This window comes from Prionailurus bengalensis, chromosome B4 (assembly GCF_016509475.1).
Source record: "Prionailurus bengalensis isolate Pbe53 chromosome B4, Fcat_Pben_1.1_paternal_pri, whole genome shotgun sequence".
Taxonomy (NCBI): domain Eukaryota; kingdom Metazoa; phylum Chordata; class Mammalia; order Carnivora; family Felidae; genus Prionailurus; species Prionailurus bengalensis.
Window position 1 is genome coordinate 29,703,288 of NC_057358.1, and position 20,885 is coordinate 29,724,172.

The 20,885-nt window shown below is 38.3% G+C and overlaps 1 protein-coding gene across 2 annotated transcripts in view; it reads left to right on the plus strand.

Annotated features, from left to right (window-relative positions):
• The window catches only part of LOC122474025 (coiled-coil domain-containing protein 7-like), a 347,700-nt gene that overhangs the window by 151,127 nt on the left and 175,688 nt on the right, over positions 1 to 20,885 (plus strand). For both annotated transcript variants that reach the window (XM_043564967.1, XM_043564968.1), the window contains exon 2: positions 10,260 to 10,373. In XM_043564967.1, coding sequence (XP_043420902.1) covers positions 10,328 to 10,373 — 46 coding nt within the window. In that variant the 5' untranslated portion in view covers positions 10,260 to 10,327. The remainder of the gene's footprint in view (positions 1 to 10,259; positions 10,374 to 20,885) is intronic.

The following is a 20,885-nucleotide window of genomic DNA, read 5'->3' on the forward strand; positions in this document are numbered from 1 at the left end:
GGTTGCCTTTTAGTTTTGTTGGTTGTTTCCTTTGCTGTGCAGAAGCTTTTTATCTTCATAAGGTCCCAGTAATTCACTTTTGCTTTTAATTCCCTTGCCTTTGGGGATGTGTCGAGTAAGAGATTGCTACGGCTGAGGTCAGAGAGGTCTTTTCCTGCTTTCTCCTCTAAGGTTTTGATGGTTTCCTGTCTCACATTCAGGTCCTTTATCCATTTTGAGTCTATTTTTGTGAATGGTGTGAGAAAGTGGTCTAGTTTCAACCTTCTGCATGTTGCTGTCCAGTTCTCCCAGCACCATTTGTTAAAGAGGCTGTCTTTTTTCCATTGGATGTTCTTTCCTGCTTTGTCAAAGATGAGTTGGCCATACGTTTGTGGGTCTAGTTCTGGGGTTTCTATTCTATTCCATTGCTCTATGTGTCTGTTTTGGTGCCAATACCATGCTGTCTTGATGATGACAGCTTTGTAGTAGAGGCTAAAGTCTGGGATTGTGATGCCTCCTGCTTTGGTCTTCTTCTTCAAAATTCCTTTGGCTATTCGGGGCCTTTTGTGGTTCCATATGAATTTTAGGATGGCTTGTTCTAGTTTCGAGAAGAATGCTGGTGCAATTTTGATTGGGATTGCATTGAATGTGTAGATAGCTTTGGGTAGTATTGACATTTTGACAATATTTATTTTTCCAATCCATGAGCAGGGAATGTCTTTCCATTTCTTTAAATCTTCTTCAATTTCCTTCATAAGCTTTCTATAGTTTTCAGCATACAGATCCTTTACATCTTTGGTTAGATTTATTCCTAGGTATTTTATGCTTCTTGGTGCAACTGTGAATGGGATCAGTTTCTTTATTTGTCTTTCTGTTGCTTCATTGTTAGTGTATAAGAATGCAACTGATTTCTGTACATTGATTTTGTATCCTGCAACTTTGCTGAATTCCTGTATCAGTTCTAGCAGACTTTTGGTGGAGTCTATCGGATTTTCCATGTATAATATCATGTCCTCTGCAAAAAGCGAAAGCTTGACTTCATCTTTGCCAATTTGGATGCCTTTGATTTCCTTTTGTTGTCTGATTGCTGATGCTAGAACTTCCAGCACTATGTTAAACAGCAGCGGTGAGAGTGGGCATCCTTGTCGTGTTCCTGATCTCAGGGAAAAAGCTTTCAGTTTTTCCCCGTTGGGGATGATGTTAGCTGTGGGCTTTTCATAAATGGCTTTTATGATCTTTAAGTATGTTCCTTGTATCCCGACTTTCTCAAGGGTTTTTATTAAGAAAGGGTGCTGGATTTTGTCGAAGGCCTTTTCTGCATCGATTGACAGGATCATATGGTTCTTCTCTCTTTTTTTGTTAATGTGATGTATCACGTTGATTGATTTGCGAATGTTGAACCAGCCCTGCATCCCAGGAATGAATCCCACTTGATCATGGTGAATAATTCTTTTTATATGCCGTTGAATTCGATTTGCTAGTATCTTATTGAGAATTTTTGCATCCATATTCATCAGGGATATTGGCCTGTAGTTCTCTCTTTTTTTACTGGGTCTCTGTCTGGTTTAGGAATCAAAGTAATACTGGCTTCATAGAATGAGTCTGGAAGTTTTCCTTCCCTTTCTATTTCTTGGAATAGCTTGAGAAGGATAGGTATTATCTCTGCTTTAAACGTCTGGTAGAACTCCCCTGGGAAGCCATCTGGTCCTGGACTCTTATTTGTTGGGAGATTTTTGATAACCCATTCAATTTCTTCGCTGGTTATGGGTCTGTTCAAGCTTTCTATTTCCTCCTGATTGAGTTTTGGAAGCGTGTGGGTGTTCAGGAATTCGTCCATTTCTTCCAGGTTGTCCAATTTGTTGGCATATAAGTTTTCATAGTATTCCCTGATAATTGTTTGTATCTCTGAGGGATTGGTTGTAATAATTCCATTTTCATTCATGATTTTATCTATTTGGGTCATCTCCCTTTTCTTTTTGAGAAGCCTGGCTAGAGGTTTGTCAATTTTGTTTATTTTTTCAAAAAACCAACTCTTGGTTTCGTTGATCTGCTCTACAGTTTTTTTAGTTTCTATATTGTTTATTTCTGCTCTGATCTTTATTATTTCTCTTCTTCTGCTGGGCTTAGGCTGCCTTTGCTGTTCTGCTTCTAGTTCCTTTAGGTGTGCTGTGAGATTTTGTATTTGGGATTTTTCTTGTTTCTTGAGATAGGCCTGGATTGCAATGTATTTTCCTCTCAGGACTGCCTTTGCTGCGTCCCAAAGCGTTTGGATTGTTGTATTTTCATTTTCGTTTGTTTCCATATATTTTTTAATTTCTTCTCTAATTGCCTGGTTGACCCACTCATTCGTTAGTAGGGTGTTCTTTAACCTCCATGCTTTTGGAGGTTTTCCAGACTTTTTCCTGTGGTTGATTTCAAGCTTCATGGCATTGTGGTCTGAAAGTAAGCATGGTATAATTTCAATTCTTGTAAACTTATGAAGGGCTGTTTTGTGACCCAGTATATGATCTATCTTGGAGAATGTTCCATGTGCACTCGAGAAGAAAGTATATTCTGTTGCTTTGGGATGCAGAGTTCTAAATATATCTGTCAAGTCCATCTCATCCAATGTCTCATTCAGGGCCCTTGTTTCTTTATTGACCGTGTGTCTAGATGATCTATCCATTTCTGTAAGTGGTGTATTAAAGTACCCTGCAATTACCACATTCTTATCAATAAGGTGGCTTATGTTTATGAGTAATTGTTTTATATATTTGGGGGCTCCGGTATTCGGTGCATAGACATTGATAATTGTTAGCTCTTCCTGATGGATAGACCCTGTAACTATTATATAATGTCCTTCTTCATCTCTTGTTACAGCCTTTAATTTAAAGTCTAGTTTGTCTGATATAAGTATGGCTACTCCAGCTTTCTTTTGGCTTCCAGTCGCATGATAAATAGTTCTCCATCCCCTCACTCTCAATCTAAAGGTGTCCTCAGGTCTAAAATGAGTCTCTTGTAGACAGCAAATAGATGGGTCTTGTTTTTTTATCCATTCTGATACCCTATGTCTTTTGATTGGCGCATTTAATCCATTTACATTCAGTGTTATTATAGAAAGATACGGATTTAGAGTCATTGTGATGTCTGTATGTTTTATGCTTATAGTGATGTCTCTGGGACTTTGTCTCACAGGGTCCCCCTTAGGATCTCTTGTAGGGCTGGTTTAGTGGTGACAAATTCCTTCAGTTTTTGTTTGTTTGGGAAGACCTTTATCTCTCCTTCTATTCTAAATGACAGACTTGCTGGATACAGGATTCTCGGCTGCATATTTTTCCTGTCTAGCACCCTGAAAATCTCTTGCCAATTCTTTCTGGCCTGCCAAGTTTCAAAAGAGAGATCAGTCACGAGTCTTATAGGTCTCCCTTTATATGTGAGGGCACGTTTACCCCTTGCTGCTTTCAGAATTTTCTCTTTATCCTTGTATTTTGCCAGTTTCACTATGATATGTCGTGCAGAAGATCGATTCAAGTTACGTCTGAAGGGAGTTCTCTGTGCCTCTTGGATTTCAATGCCTTTTTCCTTCCCCAGTTCAGGGAAGTTCTCAGCTATGATTTCTTCAAGTACCCCTTCAGCACCTTTCCCTCTCTCTTCCTCCTCTGGGATACCAATTATGCGTATATTATTTCTTTTTAGTGTATCACTTAATTCTCTAATTTTCCCCTCATACTCCTGGATTTTTTTATCTCTCTTTTTCTCAGCTTCCTCTTTTTCCATAACTCTATCTTCTAGTTCACCTATTCTCTCCTCTGCCTCTTCAAGCCGAGCTGTGGTGGTTTCCATTTTGTTATGCATTTCGTTTAAAGCGTTTTTCAGCTCCTCGTGACTGTTCCTTAGTCCCTTGATCTCTGTAGCAAGAGATTCTCTGCTGTCCTGTATACTGTTTTCAAGCCCAGCGATTAATTTTATGACTATTATTCTAAATTCACTGTCTGTTATATTATTTAAATCCTTTTTGATCAGCTCATTAGCTGTTGTTATTTCCTGGAGATTCTTCTGAGGGGAGTTCTTCCGCTTGGTCATTTTGGATAGTCCCTGGCGTGGTGAGGACCTGCAGGGCACTTCCCCTGTGCTGTGGTGTATACCTGGAGTTGGTGGGCGGGGCCGCAGTCAGACCTGATGTCTGCCCCCAGCCCACCGCTGGGGCCACAGTCAGACTGGTGTGTGCCTTCTCTTCCCCTCTCCTAGGGGCGGGATTCACTGTGGGGTGGTGTGGCTCGTCTGGGCTACTTGCACCCTGCCAGGCTTGTGATGCTGGGGATCTGGCGTATTAGCTGGGGTGGGTAGGCAAGGTGCTTGGGGGCAGGAGGGGCAGGCTTAGATCGCTTCTCCTTAGGTGATCCACTTCAGGAGGGGCCCTGTGGCAGCGGGAGGGAGTCAGCTCCGCTGCCGGAGGTTTGGCTCCGCAGAAGCGCAGAGTTGGGTGTTTGCGCGGAGCGAGCAAGTTCCCTGGCAGGAACCGGTTCCCTTTGGGATTTCGGCTGGCGGATGGGCGGGGGAAATGGCGCTGGCGAGCACCTTTGTTCCCCACCAAACTGAGCTCTGTTGTCAGGGGGCTCAGCAGCTCTCCCTCCCTTTGTCCTCCAGCCTTCCCGCTTTCCGAGCAGAGCTGTTAATTTCTGACCTCTCAGACGCTAAGTCGCGCTTGCTGTCGGAACACAGTCCGCCCGGCCCCTCCGCTTTTGCAAGCCCGACTCGGGGGCTCTGCTTGGCCGGCGAGCCGCCCCTCCGCCCCGGCTCCCTCCCGCCAGTCCGTGGAGCGCGCACCGCCTCGCCGCCCTTCCTACCCTCTTCCGTGGGCCTCTCGTCTGCGTTTGGCTCCGGCGACTCTGTTCTGCTAATCCTCTGGCGGTTTTCTGGGTTATTTAGGCAGGTGTAGATGGAATCTAAGTGATCAGCAGGACGTGCGGTGAGCCCAGCGTCCTCCTAAGCCGCCATCTTGCCGCAACTCCTCCCCTCTTACTTTTTAATGTAAGTGTTCATAGTTTTAAATTTGCCTTTGAAACTACTTCCACTACATTGCATACATTTTGGATGTTAGGTTTTCGTTTTCATTTATCTCAAGATATTTTCTAATTTTCCTTATGATTTCTGCTTTGACCCCTTGGTTTTTTAAGAATGTATTTTAAATTTTCAATATATGTGTGGATTTCTCAGTGTTTCTGCTACTGTTGATTTTTAGTTTCTTTTCATTGTGATCAGAAAAGTTACTTTGCATGATTTCAGTCTTTCAAATTTTGTTAAGACTTACCTGTGGCCAACATGTGGTCTATCCTGATAAATGTTCCCTGTACACTTGAGAAAAATGTGTATTCTGCTATTGTTGGAGATTTCTACATATATCTGTAATGTCCAACTTCTCTGTAGTGTTTTTCAAGTACTCCGATTTCCTTATTGTTCTTTCCATTATTTGAAAGTGGGGTATTGAAGTGTACTACAATTTTCGTTTTATTTCCTATTTTTTATTCATTCTGATTAATGTTTGCTTCATATATTTAGAAGTTTCATGTATTGTGCATAGATATTTATTATTGTTATTATTCTTGAAGAATTAACTTTTTATTATCAGATGTCTTAATTTGTCTTTTTGTAATAGTTTTTTTTTAATGTTTATTTTTGAGAGAGAGACAGACAGAGAATGAGTGGCGGAGGGGCAGAGAGAGAGAGGGAGACACAGAATCTGAAGCAGGCTCCAGGCTCTGAGTTGTTAGCACAGAGCCCGACACAGGGCTTGAACCCATGAACTGTGAGATCATGACCTGATCCTGAGTTGGATGCCCAACCGACTGAGCCACCCAGGCACCTCTCTTTTGTAATAGTTTTTGACTAAAAGTCTCATTTGACTGTTAATAGTATAGCCACCTCTGCTCTCTTTTGGTTACCATTTACATGGAATATCTGTTTCCGTCCTTTCACTTTCACTCTTAGATCTACAGCCTCTTATGGACACCATATATGTGAGTCTTGGTTTGTTTTAGTTTGTTTTTACACATTCATCTACTCTGTATCTTTTGATTTGGAAGTTTAACCCATTTACTTTGGTAGGTTGTGTTTTTCTAAATATTCATGCATTTATTTTAGGCTATTCAGTTAGATGGTATACAATTGGATAGGGAAAGACACTGTTGCCATTTTGTTAACTGTTTTCTGTATCATGCATATTTTTGCTTCTCTTTTCTACTGTCTTCCTTTGTATTTGATTAATTTTTTTTTATAATGACAGGATTTGCTTTCTTTATAATTTCCTTTTGTGTACTGTATGAGTCTATTCAGGCTGCCGTAACTAAATACCATAGACAGGGTCACTTTAAAAAGTGACTTATTTCTTACAGTTCTGGAGGAGGAAGTCCAAGATCAAGGTGCTGGTAAGATAGATTTTATTCACCTCTTCTCTTGGCTCAGGAGTGTCCACCATTTTCTGTGTAGTCATATAATCTTTTCTTTGTGCACACATGGAAAGAGTGAGAGGGCCCAAGCATGCATATGTGCACACTCTCTGGTGTCTCTTCTTATTAAGATGTTAATGCTGCTAGATGAAGACTTTACCTTTGAGTTATCACTAACCTTAATTACTTTCCTAAGCCCCTATCTCCAAAGCATCACATTGGGGCTAGGGCTTCAATGCTGAGTTTGGGAGGATATGAACATTCATTATATAACATGTATATTCTATAAATGTTTTATTTGTGGTTACCATGGATTACATTGAACGTCTTAAAGTTAAAACAATTTATTTTAATCACATACATACTTCAGTCATACAACTGTTCTCCTTTAATGTTGCTCCCCTGACTTTATTTATTGATATCACAAATTACAGCTTTAAATATTGTGTGCCCATTAGCATAGATTTATAGTTATTTTTATGCTTTTCTCTAAATTCTATATAAGAATTAAAAGTTAAGTTATGCATCAAAATTTAAATAACATAGGTGTCTACATTTGTACATACATTTATCTTAAACACAAAAATATATTATTATATACCTTTGTGGTGCCATTTAATGTCCTCTCATTTCAACTTGAAATACTTCCCTTTAGCATTTCTGTCTTGGTAGGTCTAGTGCTAGGAACTTCCTCAGCTTTTGCTATCTGGGTAAGTCTTAATTTTCCCTTCATTTTTGAAGGACAATTTTGCCAAATATAGTATGCTTGGTTGACAGTATTTTCTTTTGACATTTTTAATATGTTATCCCAATGTCTTCTGGCCTACAAGGTTCTTGCTGAGAAATCTACTGGTGTAAAGTTATAGAGGCTTCCTTATATGTAGCAAATTGTTTTTCTTTGGCTGCTTTTAAGATTATCTCTTTGTGTTTGTCTTTTTTTTAATATGAAATTTATGTCAAATTGGTTTCCAAATAACACCCAGTGCTCATCCCAACAGGTGCCCTCCTCAATACCCATCCCCCATCCCCCATCAACGCTCAGTATGTTCTCAGTTTTTAAGAGTCTCTTATGTTTTGGCTCCCTCCTTCTCTAACCTTTTTTTTTCCTTTCCCTCCCCCATGGTATTCTGTTAAGTTTCTCAGGATCCACATAAGAGTGAAAACATATGGTATCTGTCTTTCTCTGTATGACTTATTTCACTTAGCATAACTCTCTCCAGTTCCATCCACGTTGCTACATATTTCATTCTTTCTCATTGCCATGTAGTATTCCATTGTGTATATAAACCACAATTTCTGTATCCATTCATCAGTTGATGGACATTTAGGCTCTTTCCATAATTTGGCCATTGTTGACAGTGCTGCTATAAACATTGGGGTACAAGTGCCCCTATGCATCAGCACTCCTGCATCCCTTGGGTAAATTCCTAGCAGTGCTATTGTTGGGTCATAGGGTAGATCTATTTTTAATTTTCTGAGGAACCTCCACACTGTTTTCCAGAGTGGCTGCACCAGTTTGCATTCCCACCAACAGTGCAAGAGGGTTCCCATTTCTCCACATCCTCTCCAGCATCTATAGTCTCCTGATTTGTTCATTTTAGTCACTCTGACTGGCGTGAGGTGGTATCTGAGTATGGTTTTGATTTGTATTTCCCTGATGATGCATGACGTTGAGCATCTTTTCATGTGTTTGTCTTTTAACAGTTTGTAATGTGTTTCAGTGTTGGTCTTTTGGGTTTTTCCTAGTTAGAGTTCATTCAGCCGGTTGAATTTGTACATCCATTTCTTTTCTCAAATTTGGGATTTTTTTGGTCATTATTTCTTCAAATAAAGTCTCTGCTCCTTATTCCCTCTCTTCCACTCTGGGATTTCTATATTGTGTATCTTGGTCAACTTGATAGTGTCTGGTAAATCCTTTATGGTTTCTTCACCTTTTTTTTTTTCTTACTCCAGAAATTTCAAGTGACTTGTCTTCCAGGTTTCTATTCTTTTTCTTCCTGAGAAAATTTGTTATTGAACACGTTTAGTGAATTTTTCAATTCAGTTATTGTATTGCTCAGTTCCAGAATTTTTAAAAACAGTTTCTATACCTTTGTTGATATTTTTTCCAAGTGTTTGTTTAAATTCCAGTTAGTTAACATTAAATGTAATATTAGTTTTGTGTGTAGAATTTAGTGATTCAACATTTACATACAACACCTGGTGCTCATCACAACAAATATACTTCTTAATCCCCATCATCTATTGAATACATATTCCCCCTACTCACCTCCCCTCTGGTAACCCTCTGGTTTGTTCTCTATGGTTAAGACTCTGTTTCTTGATTTTCCTCTCTTTTATTCCCTATGTGTATTTTTTCTGTTTCTTAAATTTTACATATGACTGAAATCATATGGTATTTGTCTTTCTTTGACTGACTTATTTCACTTAGCATAATATTCTCTAGCCTCCATCCATGTCATTGAAATGGCAAGATTTCATTCTTTTTTATGGTTGAGTAATATTCCATTATATATATGCATATATATATGCATATATATTCCATTATAATTCCATTATAATATATGTGTATTCCACATATATGTTATATATATATTATACTATATATATATATACATATATATATATGATGGAATATTATATATACACATACCACATAATCTTTATCCATTCATCTGTCGATGGACATTTGGGCTCTTTCTGTAATTTGGCTGTTGTTGATAATGCTGCTATTTAAATTTTATTCAGGCATCATATTCCTTATTTCATTAAGGCATGTTTTTGTTGTTGTTTGTTTGTTGTGGTATGTCTTGTCATTTTTGTTGAGATTTATGATTTTGAAAGCACAGCATCTCTCTCAGTATTTACAAACTGGCTTCATGCAGGGAAATACTTTGACAAATCAGCCTTGCAGAGAGGTTCTGAGACTTCTCAAACCTTTTCTGGGGAATGTGTATTCTCTGGGCTCATGTATGCTCTTTTATTCATGGCTGCTTTTAACTCTCATAATTTCCCTAAGAGGGTCTCCCCTATTTCTTCTCAGGAGTTTTTAGTTTTGGTTCCTGTAGTATTTTTCTTCCTGTAATCTCTTGCTCCTCTGTCATGTGCAGAATTACATACATCCTATACCTCTAATGTGCCAGGGTACTCACCTTTGTTTTCAGTAGCTTCCAACCTGGTATTTATCTATGCAGCTCTTTCCATCAGTGTTTCAAGTCAGGAAAGATAGAAACCAGTAACTCAGGTGCTCCCAGATTTTCCACAAAGTTAGGTACAAGTTCCACCTTTTTCTTTTCATCCCAAGAGAGAAGCTGGAAATTGGGAGGCTTCCCTGTGATTGTGGCATGCCGCACCAGGGAAAGGGTGCATCTAAAGTGGGCAAAATGCCATAATCCTTGTTATTCTTTTTGGTAAAGTTTTTTTTGGTAAGTAATTCACTTGGGCAAAGCAGCTTCAAACTGGTTTTTATAGTTCTCTAAAAGGTGTTTTGGTTTGTACACTGTTGCTAACTCAGTGTTTTTGTGGGGGAATGAAGGCCTGGACCTTACTAGTCCTCCATCTTGCTGATGTCTTGTCCTATGATTAAATTTTAACTTAAGCATAAAATGCCTAACAGAGATTAACATAAAGTACATTTGATGCCCAGGATTATTAATGAAATTATGAGATAGTTTTAATACATATATATTAAAATTCTCCTATTTTCATGTCAGATCTGACATTATGGCAATTTATTTATAACTTTATAGAAATGAGGATAAATTCTGCTTTATACTTGTTATAAACCTGAAAGTTAGGGGTTTCACAACAGATCTGTTTCTATATTTATTCAACTAAATGTGTCTCTTTATGTAGCTCAGTTTGGAGTACCAGATGGAAATCTTGTGCTTGATGAAAACTAAAATTCAATATCAAAAACACAAATGCAAGTAAAGAAACAGAGAACATCCAAAGGGGAAAGAAACATTAGTAAGTACAATTAAAGATAACTTTAAATTATTGTAATTAAATTCAGTAGAAGATTTTTTCCCCTTTGGTTCATGAGTATATGTTTGAGATCATATTTTATGGGACATTTGTAGTTCCTTTGACCTTAATTGTAAATACCCTAAGATAATTAGAGAACAAAAGTCAAATTTTTCATAACTTTCATTGGTATTTCTGGTTGTAATATTGTTTCACAATCATAAGTTCTACACTCAGACACCAAGGCCAATTATGGGCCAGTAATTTTCTTGCAAAGGATGCAAGCCTTTCAGCAGGATGTGGTAGATGTTTCTGACCTGTGGCAGAGGCCTTCAACCACAACTCTAATTGGTAAACAGAGATGTTACTGAGAACTGTGAGTCATATAGCAAATGATCAGAGGAGCCTAGAGGAAAGGCACCCTACGAGTCCTTTTGGAAGGCTTCAAATACATTCTCTTGGCTGTGGCCCCACTAAAAGGAGGGACTTTGAGGTAACCTAATAGATGAATGTCATCAAAAACCCCACATGGGGAATATGAGAGTGCAAGTAGCCAAATATTTCTGCCAGTAGTTATGCCTCATTTTCATTCGTTGAAGCAGAATGGGCCAAAGATTGGTAGTCTTGTTCTCTGGGTTGAGACATTGTGCTGCTTACAGATTATGCCCAGGAATTTCTATTAGGTACTTGGTAACTGTGCCTTGTTTGTTTTAATGGTCCAGCTATGTTGCCACATGTAGGTCTATAGGATGTCTGGTCCTTGTTAAGTTGTGCCCTTGTCTGGGCCCACTTGGATGTATTAATAGAATGGAAGCCTAGTGCTCTCTCTGAGTTTAGAACATTTCTAGGTCATAACTGTTTATTGACACAGATAGTTGGAGGATTTATGGAGCCTTGTGAAAGAATATTAATGGTGGGTTGCAATCCAATCCACATGTGACAAATTTATCTTGATCATCTATGTGTACAAAGTTTCTAGATAGGGTATCTGTACTGTATATTGCAGAATACCAAATTCCTTCACTATGGATATTAACTTCCATGACAGTCATAATATTTGGATGCACTAGTGCCTCAGTACTACATCACCGAGCTATGAATAATCACTGGAGTCTCTATGCACACAAGGACATATACCTAAGGTATATTGAGTTATTTAATGGAGAAGCAGTCACAGGAAGAATTTTTGCTTCATTAAGCTCATCAATAAGGGCAGTTATTTATTTTATTTCCCCTGGTGGATGTTTTTGAGAAACAAGGTACTAGATGCTAATAGTTGGGTAGCTTCACAGTCTTCCACCTGTCTTGCTAAAGTGGCAATTTCTACCAATGGTTAAGGTGAAATCAAATAGACATTCATGTAGGTAATACTTCTATACTGACAATACATTTAGTAGTGGGGGTAGAGTTTTGAGGTGGCCTGAGTGGACACATCATTGTGGAATTTTGAGTAAGTTTCCCATTAGTGGTGGCTTTGGACCCCAAGCCAATGAACATTATTGGTTTCCACCCCATCTTGGTGTCAAACGTTGTGGAGATCATTGTCTTCTATGCACCAGTATCTCAAAGGCCCAGAAATGAAAGTTTCCTACACATCTCCACTGAAATATGATGAGAGCAGAAGTCTTCACATTCCCTCCCCACCTCCCCCACTGTGGGTACATGAGGCCTGGACAAACCCATTGTCTTATTTATTTTTGAAAGCCATAATGTCTTGGTAATAGTTGGTGGAGCACTCTGATTCTTGGCAAGGATCACTGGGAAAAACAGAAGCATAGCACCTGTATTAATCAAAGGATCCATTACCATAAGTAGTGGGTCTGTTGAGCCACTTATCCCACTACCTGGCCATAATGTTCTAGGAAAAGAGCCCATTAGTCTACTTATTGAGTCTAAGCCTGTTTTTGGATAAACACACTATTTGATATCTTTAAAACCTTTGCCTCGATGGTCCAGGAGTGTTTACTAGATTACCATTTTTATATCACTCTCTCTTATGGTCAATCATTGCTGTCTTGGCAGTATCCACTATTACTTGTCCAGAAATTTTCCAGTTAAGATCCAGATAATATCATAGACTAATTGCCCTGACCTTGAAACTTTGTTTAACTGAGCTTAATGTCCAGCAATAGCGGCAAAAATGAACCTAGAATTTTGAGTCTGGTAAAAAGTAATATCATCTACTATCCTCATACCTTTATTGTATATCCTAAGTACAATGGGCGGTTCATGAAATCACTACAGCCTCTTCAGTTATAGTTAAAACATGTTTTACAAGGGCAAGAATGAGTCATCTGTCAAATCCAAAACAGTACCCAGCTGAGTAAGAAGAGAGTCTTGAACGTCTGTGTTTTTTTCATACCCCTTTCTTCCATCTCCTTGTGCAATGTATCCATTGTCAAAACTCTCTGAGAAAGGGTTTTTTTGTATTAGGAAACCAACAATATTACTTGACTACTTTATTTTTTTTCAACATTTTATTTAAATTCTAGTTAGTTAATATATAGTGTAATATTGGTTTCAGGAATAGATTTTAGTGATTCATCACTTACAATAACATCCAGTGCTCATCATAACAAGTGCCCTCCTTAATACCCATCACTCATTTAGCTCATCCTCCACCCACCACCCTCTACAACCTTCATTTTGCTGTCTATAGTTAAGAGTCTCTTATGGTTTGCTTCCCTTTCTCTTTTTTTACAGTCCCATATGTTCATCTGTTTTCTTTCTTAAATTCCACATATGAATGCAAACTGGTGTAGACAACCTGGAAAATAATATGAAAATTGCTCAAAAAGTTAAAAATAAAACTACCCTATAACCCAGCAATTGCACTACTAAGTATTACCCAAAGGATACAAAAATAGATTCAAAGGGGCACATGCACCCCGATGATTGTAGCAGTATTATCAACAATAGCCAAACTATAGAAAGAACTCAAATGTCCATAGACTAATGAATGGGCAAAGAAGATGGTGTGTGTGTGTGTGTGTGTGTGTGTGTGTGTGTACACACACATACACAAATGTATACACATATATATACATATATATGTATATCTATGTATATACACACATATATATGTATATACACACATACAATGGAATATTACTCAACCATCAAAAAGAATGAAATCTTGCCATTTTGCTAAGCAAAATAAGTCAGAGAAAAATGAGTACCACATGATTACTTCTTTAAAAATATTACTTCTTTAAACATGAAGATGACTTATCCAAGTCTTAAAAGTTTCTTCAGGTCACCGGACAAAGTGGTTCTCAGGACTCTACATTCTTTTGCTAAAGCATGAATCTCAGTAAATCTCTGCATCATAAACTGCCCATCAGTTCCCACTACAGTAGAACTAATAATAGTATTGGGTACAACCAGCATGCAGGGTTTTCAATTTTTGGTTCCATAGCTGGTAAAACTATAAGTAATAGCTAAGGTCTTGCTTCTCCAGCTTTATCAAAATTCCTCTATTGGATGTTCAATTCTACCTACCCACTGGGTATCTTAGCCAAAAAAAAAAGGAAATAAATAGAAGAACCATTGTTCCCTCTCAGAAATTAAAAGTAAATAATAAAATAGCACTCTCTTAAAGCATGCTCCAGAGTCCGCTAGCACATCCTGAGACACCCTGACCTGAACTGTCATGTGCCCTATGGGACCCTCTGACTCTTGCACATGACCTAGTAGTATCACTTTATGGAGCCCTGAGGATTCACTAATGTTCCTTCTAGAAGGGAATTGTGCTTAATTGACCACATTGCTGGCTGCACTAATTTGTAAGGAGAGAGCTACCTGTTTTTAAGTTGGTTAGTTAAGATAGCAAGCCAAATTGAAAGTGAAATTAAGCATTTATTCTGTTACTGTAATTTATTAGAAAGAGTCTAAACAAGAAAAGTTTCCAGTTACATCAGGTTTCCGTTTTTCTCCATAGAACAGCATTGGAGAGTCAGAATATCAGTGCTGGCAGGGGTAGGTTGTGAGAAGATCATCTTACAACCAAAGAAGTTTCAAACAAAAGGCTCTTCCTGTTGTATAGACTTGGAGGCTGAAGTGAGTTAGTGGTGGGAGGGCAAGGAATAAAAGAAGTGAAAGCTATCAAAACTAATAAAAATGTCTACAATGAAATGATAATGAAAAACCAAACTATGTAGAAGCATATGAACAGTACAGTATCTTAGATGAATCCTCCATGCATAAAAATGCCTCAAAATTGAGTCACATGGATTAGTAATGCAGACATTTCCAGTTGTATGGGCCTTAGTCTTTGACTGCAACCACTGCCAATGTCTACACTTCACTGGCTGTGAATCAAGTGTAGCGTGGAATCTGAAGATTCCCCCTGTGACAACTGCCAGATAAGGCCTTTGCAATTGTCTAAGGTTGGGCCTAAAAGATCACACATGGGAATTTGGCTGTTAAAAATGCTTCAGTGTAAACACATATGCATATCAACATACATGTACATATATTATATATAGGCATAGCCATACTCACCTATGCTTACGTACATATACATGTGAACATATACATGAATATGCATATTCATGCATATTATAGAAATATTTAGAAATCATTATTTCTCACAGAAATATTCAATTCCAATCTATTCCTTCAAGACCTGTTCTTTCCTTTCTCTATTTCACGTATGTCCTGCCTTCTGAAGTGTGAATCAATCTACACAACATCAATATATTTAATCATTTGATCTATATTTTAGTACTTCTTAAATTGTTTCAGAATGCAGAGCACTAGAGAAAACACTAGAAAAATAAGCTTACTAAACAAGATTTGTGATTTGTTTACACTTTACCCCTCCACTGTTTTGTGCAGGAGTAAGTGTATATTTCAAACACTTTATTGATTTACTTGCATTATTGTTTTCTTACTTATGCCAGTAGGTTTATTTCCTTATATTTAGTTTCAGTTTTAATTCCCATTCTTATCTTTTATGATTTAAGGTTCTTTTTATTGAGATATAATTGACATGTGATATTATATTACTTTCAAGAGTACAACATAATGATTCAATGTATGTGTACAGTTGATTCTGGAACAGCATAAGGGTCTATGTTCATGCAGGTCCACTTATATGAAGATTTTTTTTCAAATATAGTACTATAAATGTACCTTATGATTTCCTTAATACCATTTTTCTTTGTCATACTTTATAAGAGTACAGTAGAAAGTACATATAACATACAACCTATCTGTTAATCAACTGTATTAGCTATCATCAAGGCTTCTGGTAAACAGTAGGGTGTTAGTAGTTCAGGTTTAGGGGAGTCAAAAATTATACATTGATTTTTGACTGTATGGGGGGGGTCAGAGCCCCTAACCCCCACATTGTTGAAGGGTTAGCTGTATATTGTGAAATGATCACCACAGTATGCAGAATTAACATCTATCACCACACATAGATACAATTTATTTCTTATGCTGAGAACTTTTAAAGTCTACTCTCTTAGCAACTTTATGGTATATAATATAGTATCATTAACTATAATCACCATGTGGTACATTATATCCCCAGGACTTATTTATTTTATAACTGGACATGTGTACCTTTTGACCATTTTCACCCATTTGCCCTTGTTCCGGTTCTGGCAACCACCAGTCTGTTCTGTGTGGTGGTGGTGGTGCTCTTCTTCTTCTTCTTCTTCTTCTTCTTCTTCTTCTTCTTCTTCTTCTCCTCCTCCTCCTTCTCCTCCTCCTCCTCCTTCTTCTTATTCTCCTTCTTCTCCTTCTTCTTCTTCTTCCCCCCCCTCCTCCTCCTCCTCCTCCTTTTCTTTTTTTAGCTCTACCTATAAGTGAAATCATAGTATTTGTCTTTTTCTCTGACTTACTTCACTTAGCATAACCCCTCATTGCATGCAGGTTGTCACAAAAGGCAGGATTTTCTTCTTTTTATGTGTGGATAATATTCCTATATATGTGTAACTCACAGTTTTAAAATCCATTCATCTATTGATGGCCACTTAGATTGCTTCCATGTCTTAACTATTGTAATTAATGCTACAGTGAACAAGGGAATTCAGATATCTTTTTGAGTTACTATTTTGTTTCCTTTGGAAAAATACCTAGAAGTGGAATTGTTGGAACATATGCTAGTTCTATTTTTGATCTTTTGAAGAACCTCCATACAGTTTTCTATAGTAGTTGTACCAACTTACATTTCTATGAACAGTACACAAGGAGAGGAGTTAAGATGGTGGAGAATTTGGAGATGGGATTTCTCTCATCCCTCAAACACAGCTGTATTGAGGTCACATCACTTGGAAACACCCAGGAAATCAATCTGCAGGGTGGCAGAAGGATCTCCACAGGTGGAGGGAGATAGCTTGGTGGGATCGAGGTGCATGTATGTGAATTGAGGGAGAAAATGGAATAGGAACAGAGGGGAGGAAACTCATTCTGTGGAGAGACAAAGGGAAAGGTAGAGAGGTTGTGGAATTGCTGTTTTGAGTTAGTGGAAGGAAAACTTCTCTGGACCATTGACTAGAGAACAAGAAATCAGAGAGTACTAGTTTCTATTTTGCAAACAGCCTCAGGAGCTGAAAATCAGAGTTGTCAAAAGTGTATGACTCTCCAGACTGAAGCCACTGCGTGTGCTTGTGCCTGATGGGAGGATGCCAGCCTTGGGAGACAGCAGCCATCTCAGGAGTGCACCGGGAGAGAACAGTTCCCTTCCTCTAGTACTGTGGGAAGAGGGTTTATTGCCTCCCCAAGGAGAAAAGACAATGCAGGCGCCAGCCAAAGGCCTTTTATTGGCGGCACTAAGGGGCACTACACCACCAGAACAGGATCTACATAGTGCAGGGCCCTTTAAGACATCAGGTTTAGAATCCCAACTGAGGACTTAGCAGGAATGGGAGACTGTTGGAGCAGGGTAAGCCCACTGCCTGCGCTACTCTGTAAGGGCTGCCTGAACAGTGTGGTTTGAGACATCTGGTCTGGGGCAGAGAGATTGGGGTGTTGCTATTTTTCTCCTCAACAGGAACACAGTGAGACTTCATGGAGCAGCACAAGTGGGCCCCAGTGGAGGCGGGACCAACTTACACCAAACCCCCCTCCTCTGTGCCTGGCAACTGTTTATCTACTGGAGGAAGACTGCACCAGCCAGCACAGCCACAGGACCCAGTTAGCAACAGATAATTGGTTTTTGTTTTTGTCTGTTAGTCTGTCTTCTTCTTATCTTTTCCTTTCATTTCCTTTCTTTTTGTTCTTTCCTTTCCTTTTCTTGGTCTTTTTCCTTTCCTTTCCTTTCCTTTCCTTTCCTTTCCTTTCCTTTCCTTTCCTCTCCTTTCCTCCCTTCCCTTTCTTTCCCTTTCCTTTTCATTTTCCTTCTACCCTCTCCTTCTTTTTTTCTGTTGGAATCAGGCTTATAGTTTCTGATTTGGTTTTGATCAATTTTTATCATATATATTTTTTTTCTGTTTTGTTTTTTTAATCAGGCATTTTTACTTTATTCTTTTTATACCTTTTCTGCATCTCCTTTATTTTCCTTTCTCTCTCTCTGGATTAAGCCTGATTTGTTTGTTTGTTTGTTTGTTTGTTTTACTGTCTGCTTGGTCTCTTTTTTTCCACTTTCATTTTTCTCTTTGTATGTGATCAAGCTTCCCCCCCTCCTTTACTTCAAAACACACCTGGTGGAAGGTAGAAACACTCCACCACTACAAGCAAAGAGGAGCTTTGCAGAGGACTGACAAGTGGGAGAGAGCAGACAAAAAGTAACAACAGAGTGCATGCAACACACTCCAAAAACACTTCCTGAAGTGCCAGGCCATGGACAGTGTATGGCCCCTTTTTAATACAGTAGTACTTGCAGGCACAGGATTAATAAAAAGCTATTAAAATATATAAAAGACAGAAACCTATTCAAAATGGCAAAAAGGAAGAATTCTCTTCAAAAGAAAATCCAGGAAGAAATGACAGGCAGAGAAGTGCTCATAACAGGTATAAACAATATATCTAAGAACTTATAATAACCGTCATAAGACTAATAGCTGGGCTTGAAAAAGGCATAGAAGATAGCAGAGAATCTATTGCTGAAGATATCAAAGACCTAAGAAATAGCCACAATGAATAAAGAAATGCTGTAAATGAGATACAAAATAAACTAGATACAGTGACAGGATGGAAGAAGCAGAGGAAAGAATAGATGAACTAGATGATAAAATTATGGAAAATGATGAAGCTGAAAAAAAAGAGGGAAAGAAAATTACTAGATTATGAAGGGAGAATTAGAGAGCTAAGTGATTCCATGAAATGAAATAGTATCTGTATCATAGGAGTTCCAGAAGAAGAGACAGTGAAAGGGGCAGAAGGTTTATTTGAACAAATTATAGCTGAGAACTTCCCTAATCTGGGGAAGGAAACAGGCTTTCAAGTCCAAGAGGTACAGAAAACTCCCTTTAAAATCGGCAAAAACAGGTCAACACCATGACATATAGTGAAACTGGCAAAATACAAAGATAAAGAGAGAATTCTGAAAGTAGCTAGGGACAAATGGGCCTTAACTTGAAAGGATAGACACATAAGGGTAATAGCAGACCTGTCCACTGAAACTTGGCAGGCCAGAAGGGAGTGGCAGGAAATATTGAATGTGCTAAATAAGAAAAATATGCATCCAAGAATCCTTCATCCAGCAAGGTGGTCATTCAGAATAGGAGAAATAATGGCTTTCCCAGAGAAACAAAAGCTAAAGAAGTTCATGGCCACTAAACCAGCCCTGCAGGAGATTCTAAGGGGGATTCTGTGGGTGGAAAGCAGCAAAGACTACAAAGGACCAGAGACATCTCCACAAACACAAAGCCCACAGATAACAGTGGCACTAAATCTGTATCTTTCAATAATCATTCTGAATGTAAATGTACTAAATGCCCAATAAAAGACATGGGGTATCAGAATGAATAAAAAATACAAGATCCATCTATATGCTGCCTACAGGAGATTCATTGTAGACCTCAGGACACCTGCAGATTCAAAGTGAGGGGATGGAAAACCATCTGTCATGCTAACAGATATCAAAAGAAAGATGGAGTAGCCATGCTTCTATTAGACAAACTAGATTTTATTTTATTTATTTTTAAATGTTTATTTGTTTTTGAGAGAGAAACAGAGACAGAGAGTAAGTTGGGGAGAGCAGAGAGACGGAGACATAGAATCCGAAGCAGGCTCTAGGCTCCGAGCTGTCAGCATAGAGCCTGACGTGGGGCTCAAACTCACAAGCTATGAGATCATGACCTGAGCTGAAGTCAGACACTTAACCAACTGAGCCACCCAGGTGCCCCCAGACAAACTAGATTTTAAAACAAAGAGTCTGACAAGAGTTGAAAAAAGGCATCCTATCACAATTAAGGGGTCTATTCATCAAGAAGAGCCAACAATTGTAAAAATTTATGCCCCAACGTAAGACACCAAAATATATAAATCAATCACAAACATAACAAAATGTATAGATAATAATATCATGATAATAGGGGACTTTAATATTCCACTTACAACAATGGACCGATCATCTAGGCAGAGAATAAGGGAACAATGGCTCTGAATGACACATTGGGCCAGATGGACTTAATAGATATATTCAGAACTTTTCATTCTAAAGCAACAGAATACACATTCTTCTTTAGTGCACATGGAACATTCTCCAAAATAGATCACATATTGGGTCACAAAACAGCCCTCAGGAAGTGTAAAAAGATTGAGATCATACCATGCATATTTTCAGATCACAACACTGAACAACACTATGAAACTTGAAATCAGCCACAAGAAAAAATTTGGAAAGTCCCCAAATACATGGAGGTTAAAGAACTTCCTACTTAAGAATGAATGGGTCTACTGGGGAATTAAAGAAGAAATTTAAAAATATATGGAAGCAAATGAAAATGAAAACACGATAGTGCAAACACTTTGGTATGTAGCAAAGGCAGTCCTAAGAGGATAATACATTGCAATTCAGGTCTATCTCAAGAAGCAAGAAAGGTACCAAATACACAACCTAAGCTTACACCTAAAGGAGCTAGAAAGACAGCTGCAAATAAAGCCCAAACAAACCCAGCAGAATAGAAATAATAAAGATTAGAACAGAAATAAGCAATATAGTAGAATATACTAGAACAGATATAGTAGAACAGATCAATGCATCTAAGATCTGATTTTTGAAAGAATAAACAAAATTGATAAACCCTCAGCCAGACTTCTCAACAAGAAAAGACAGAGGGCCCAAATAGATAAAATCATGATAGAAACAGGAGAGATTACAGCCAACACCACAGAAATACAATTATTAGAGAATACTATGAAAAATTATATGCGAACAAACTAGAAAATCTGGAAGAAATGGGAAAATTTCTAAACATTCACACACTACCAAAACTCAAACAGGAAGAAAGGAAAAGTTTGAACAGACCCATACCCAGCAAAGAAATTAAATCAGTTATCAAAAATCTCCCAACACATAAGAGTCCTGGGCCAGGGGCGCCTGGGTGGCGCAGTCGGTTA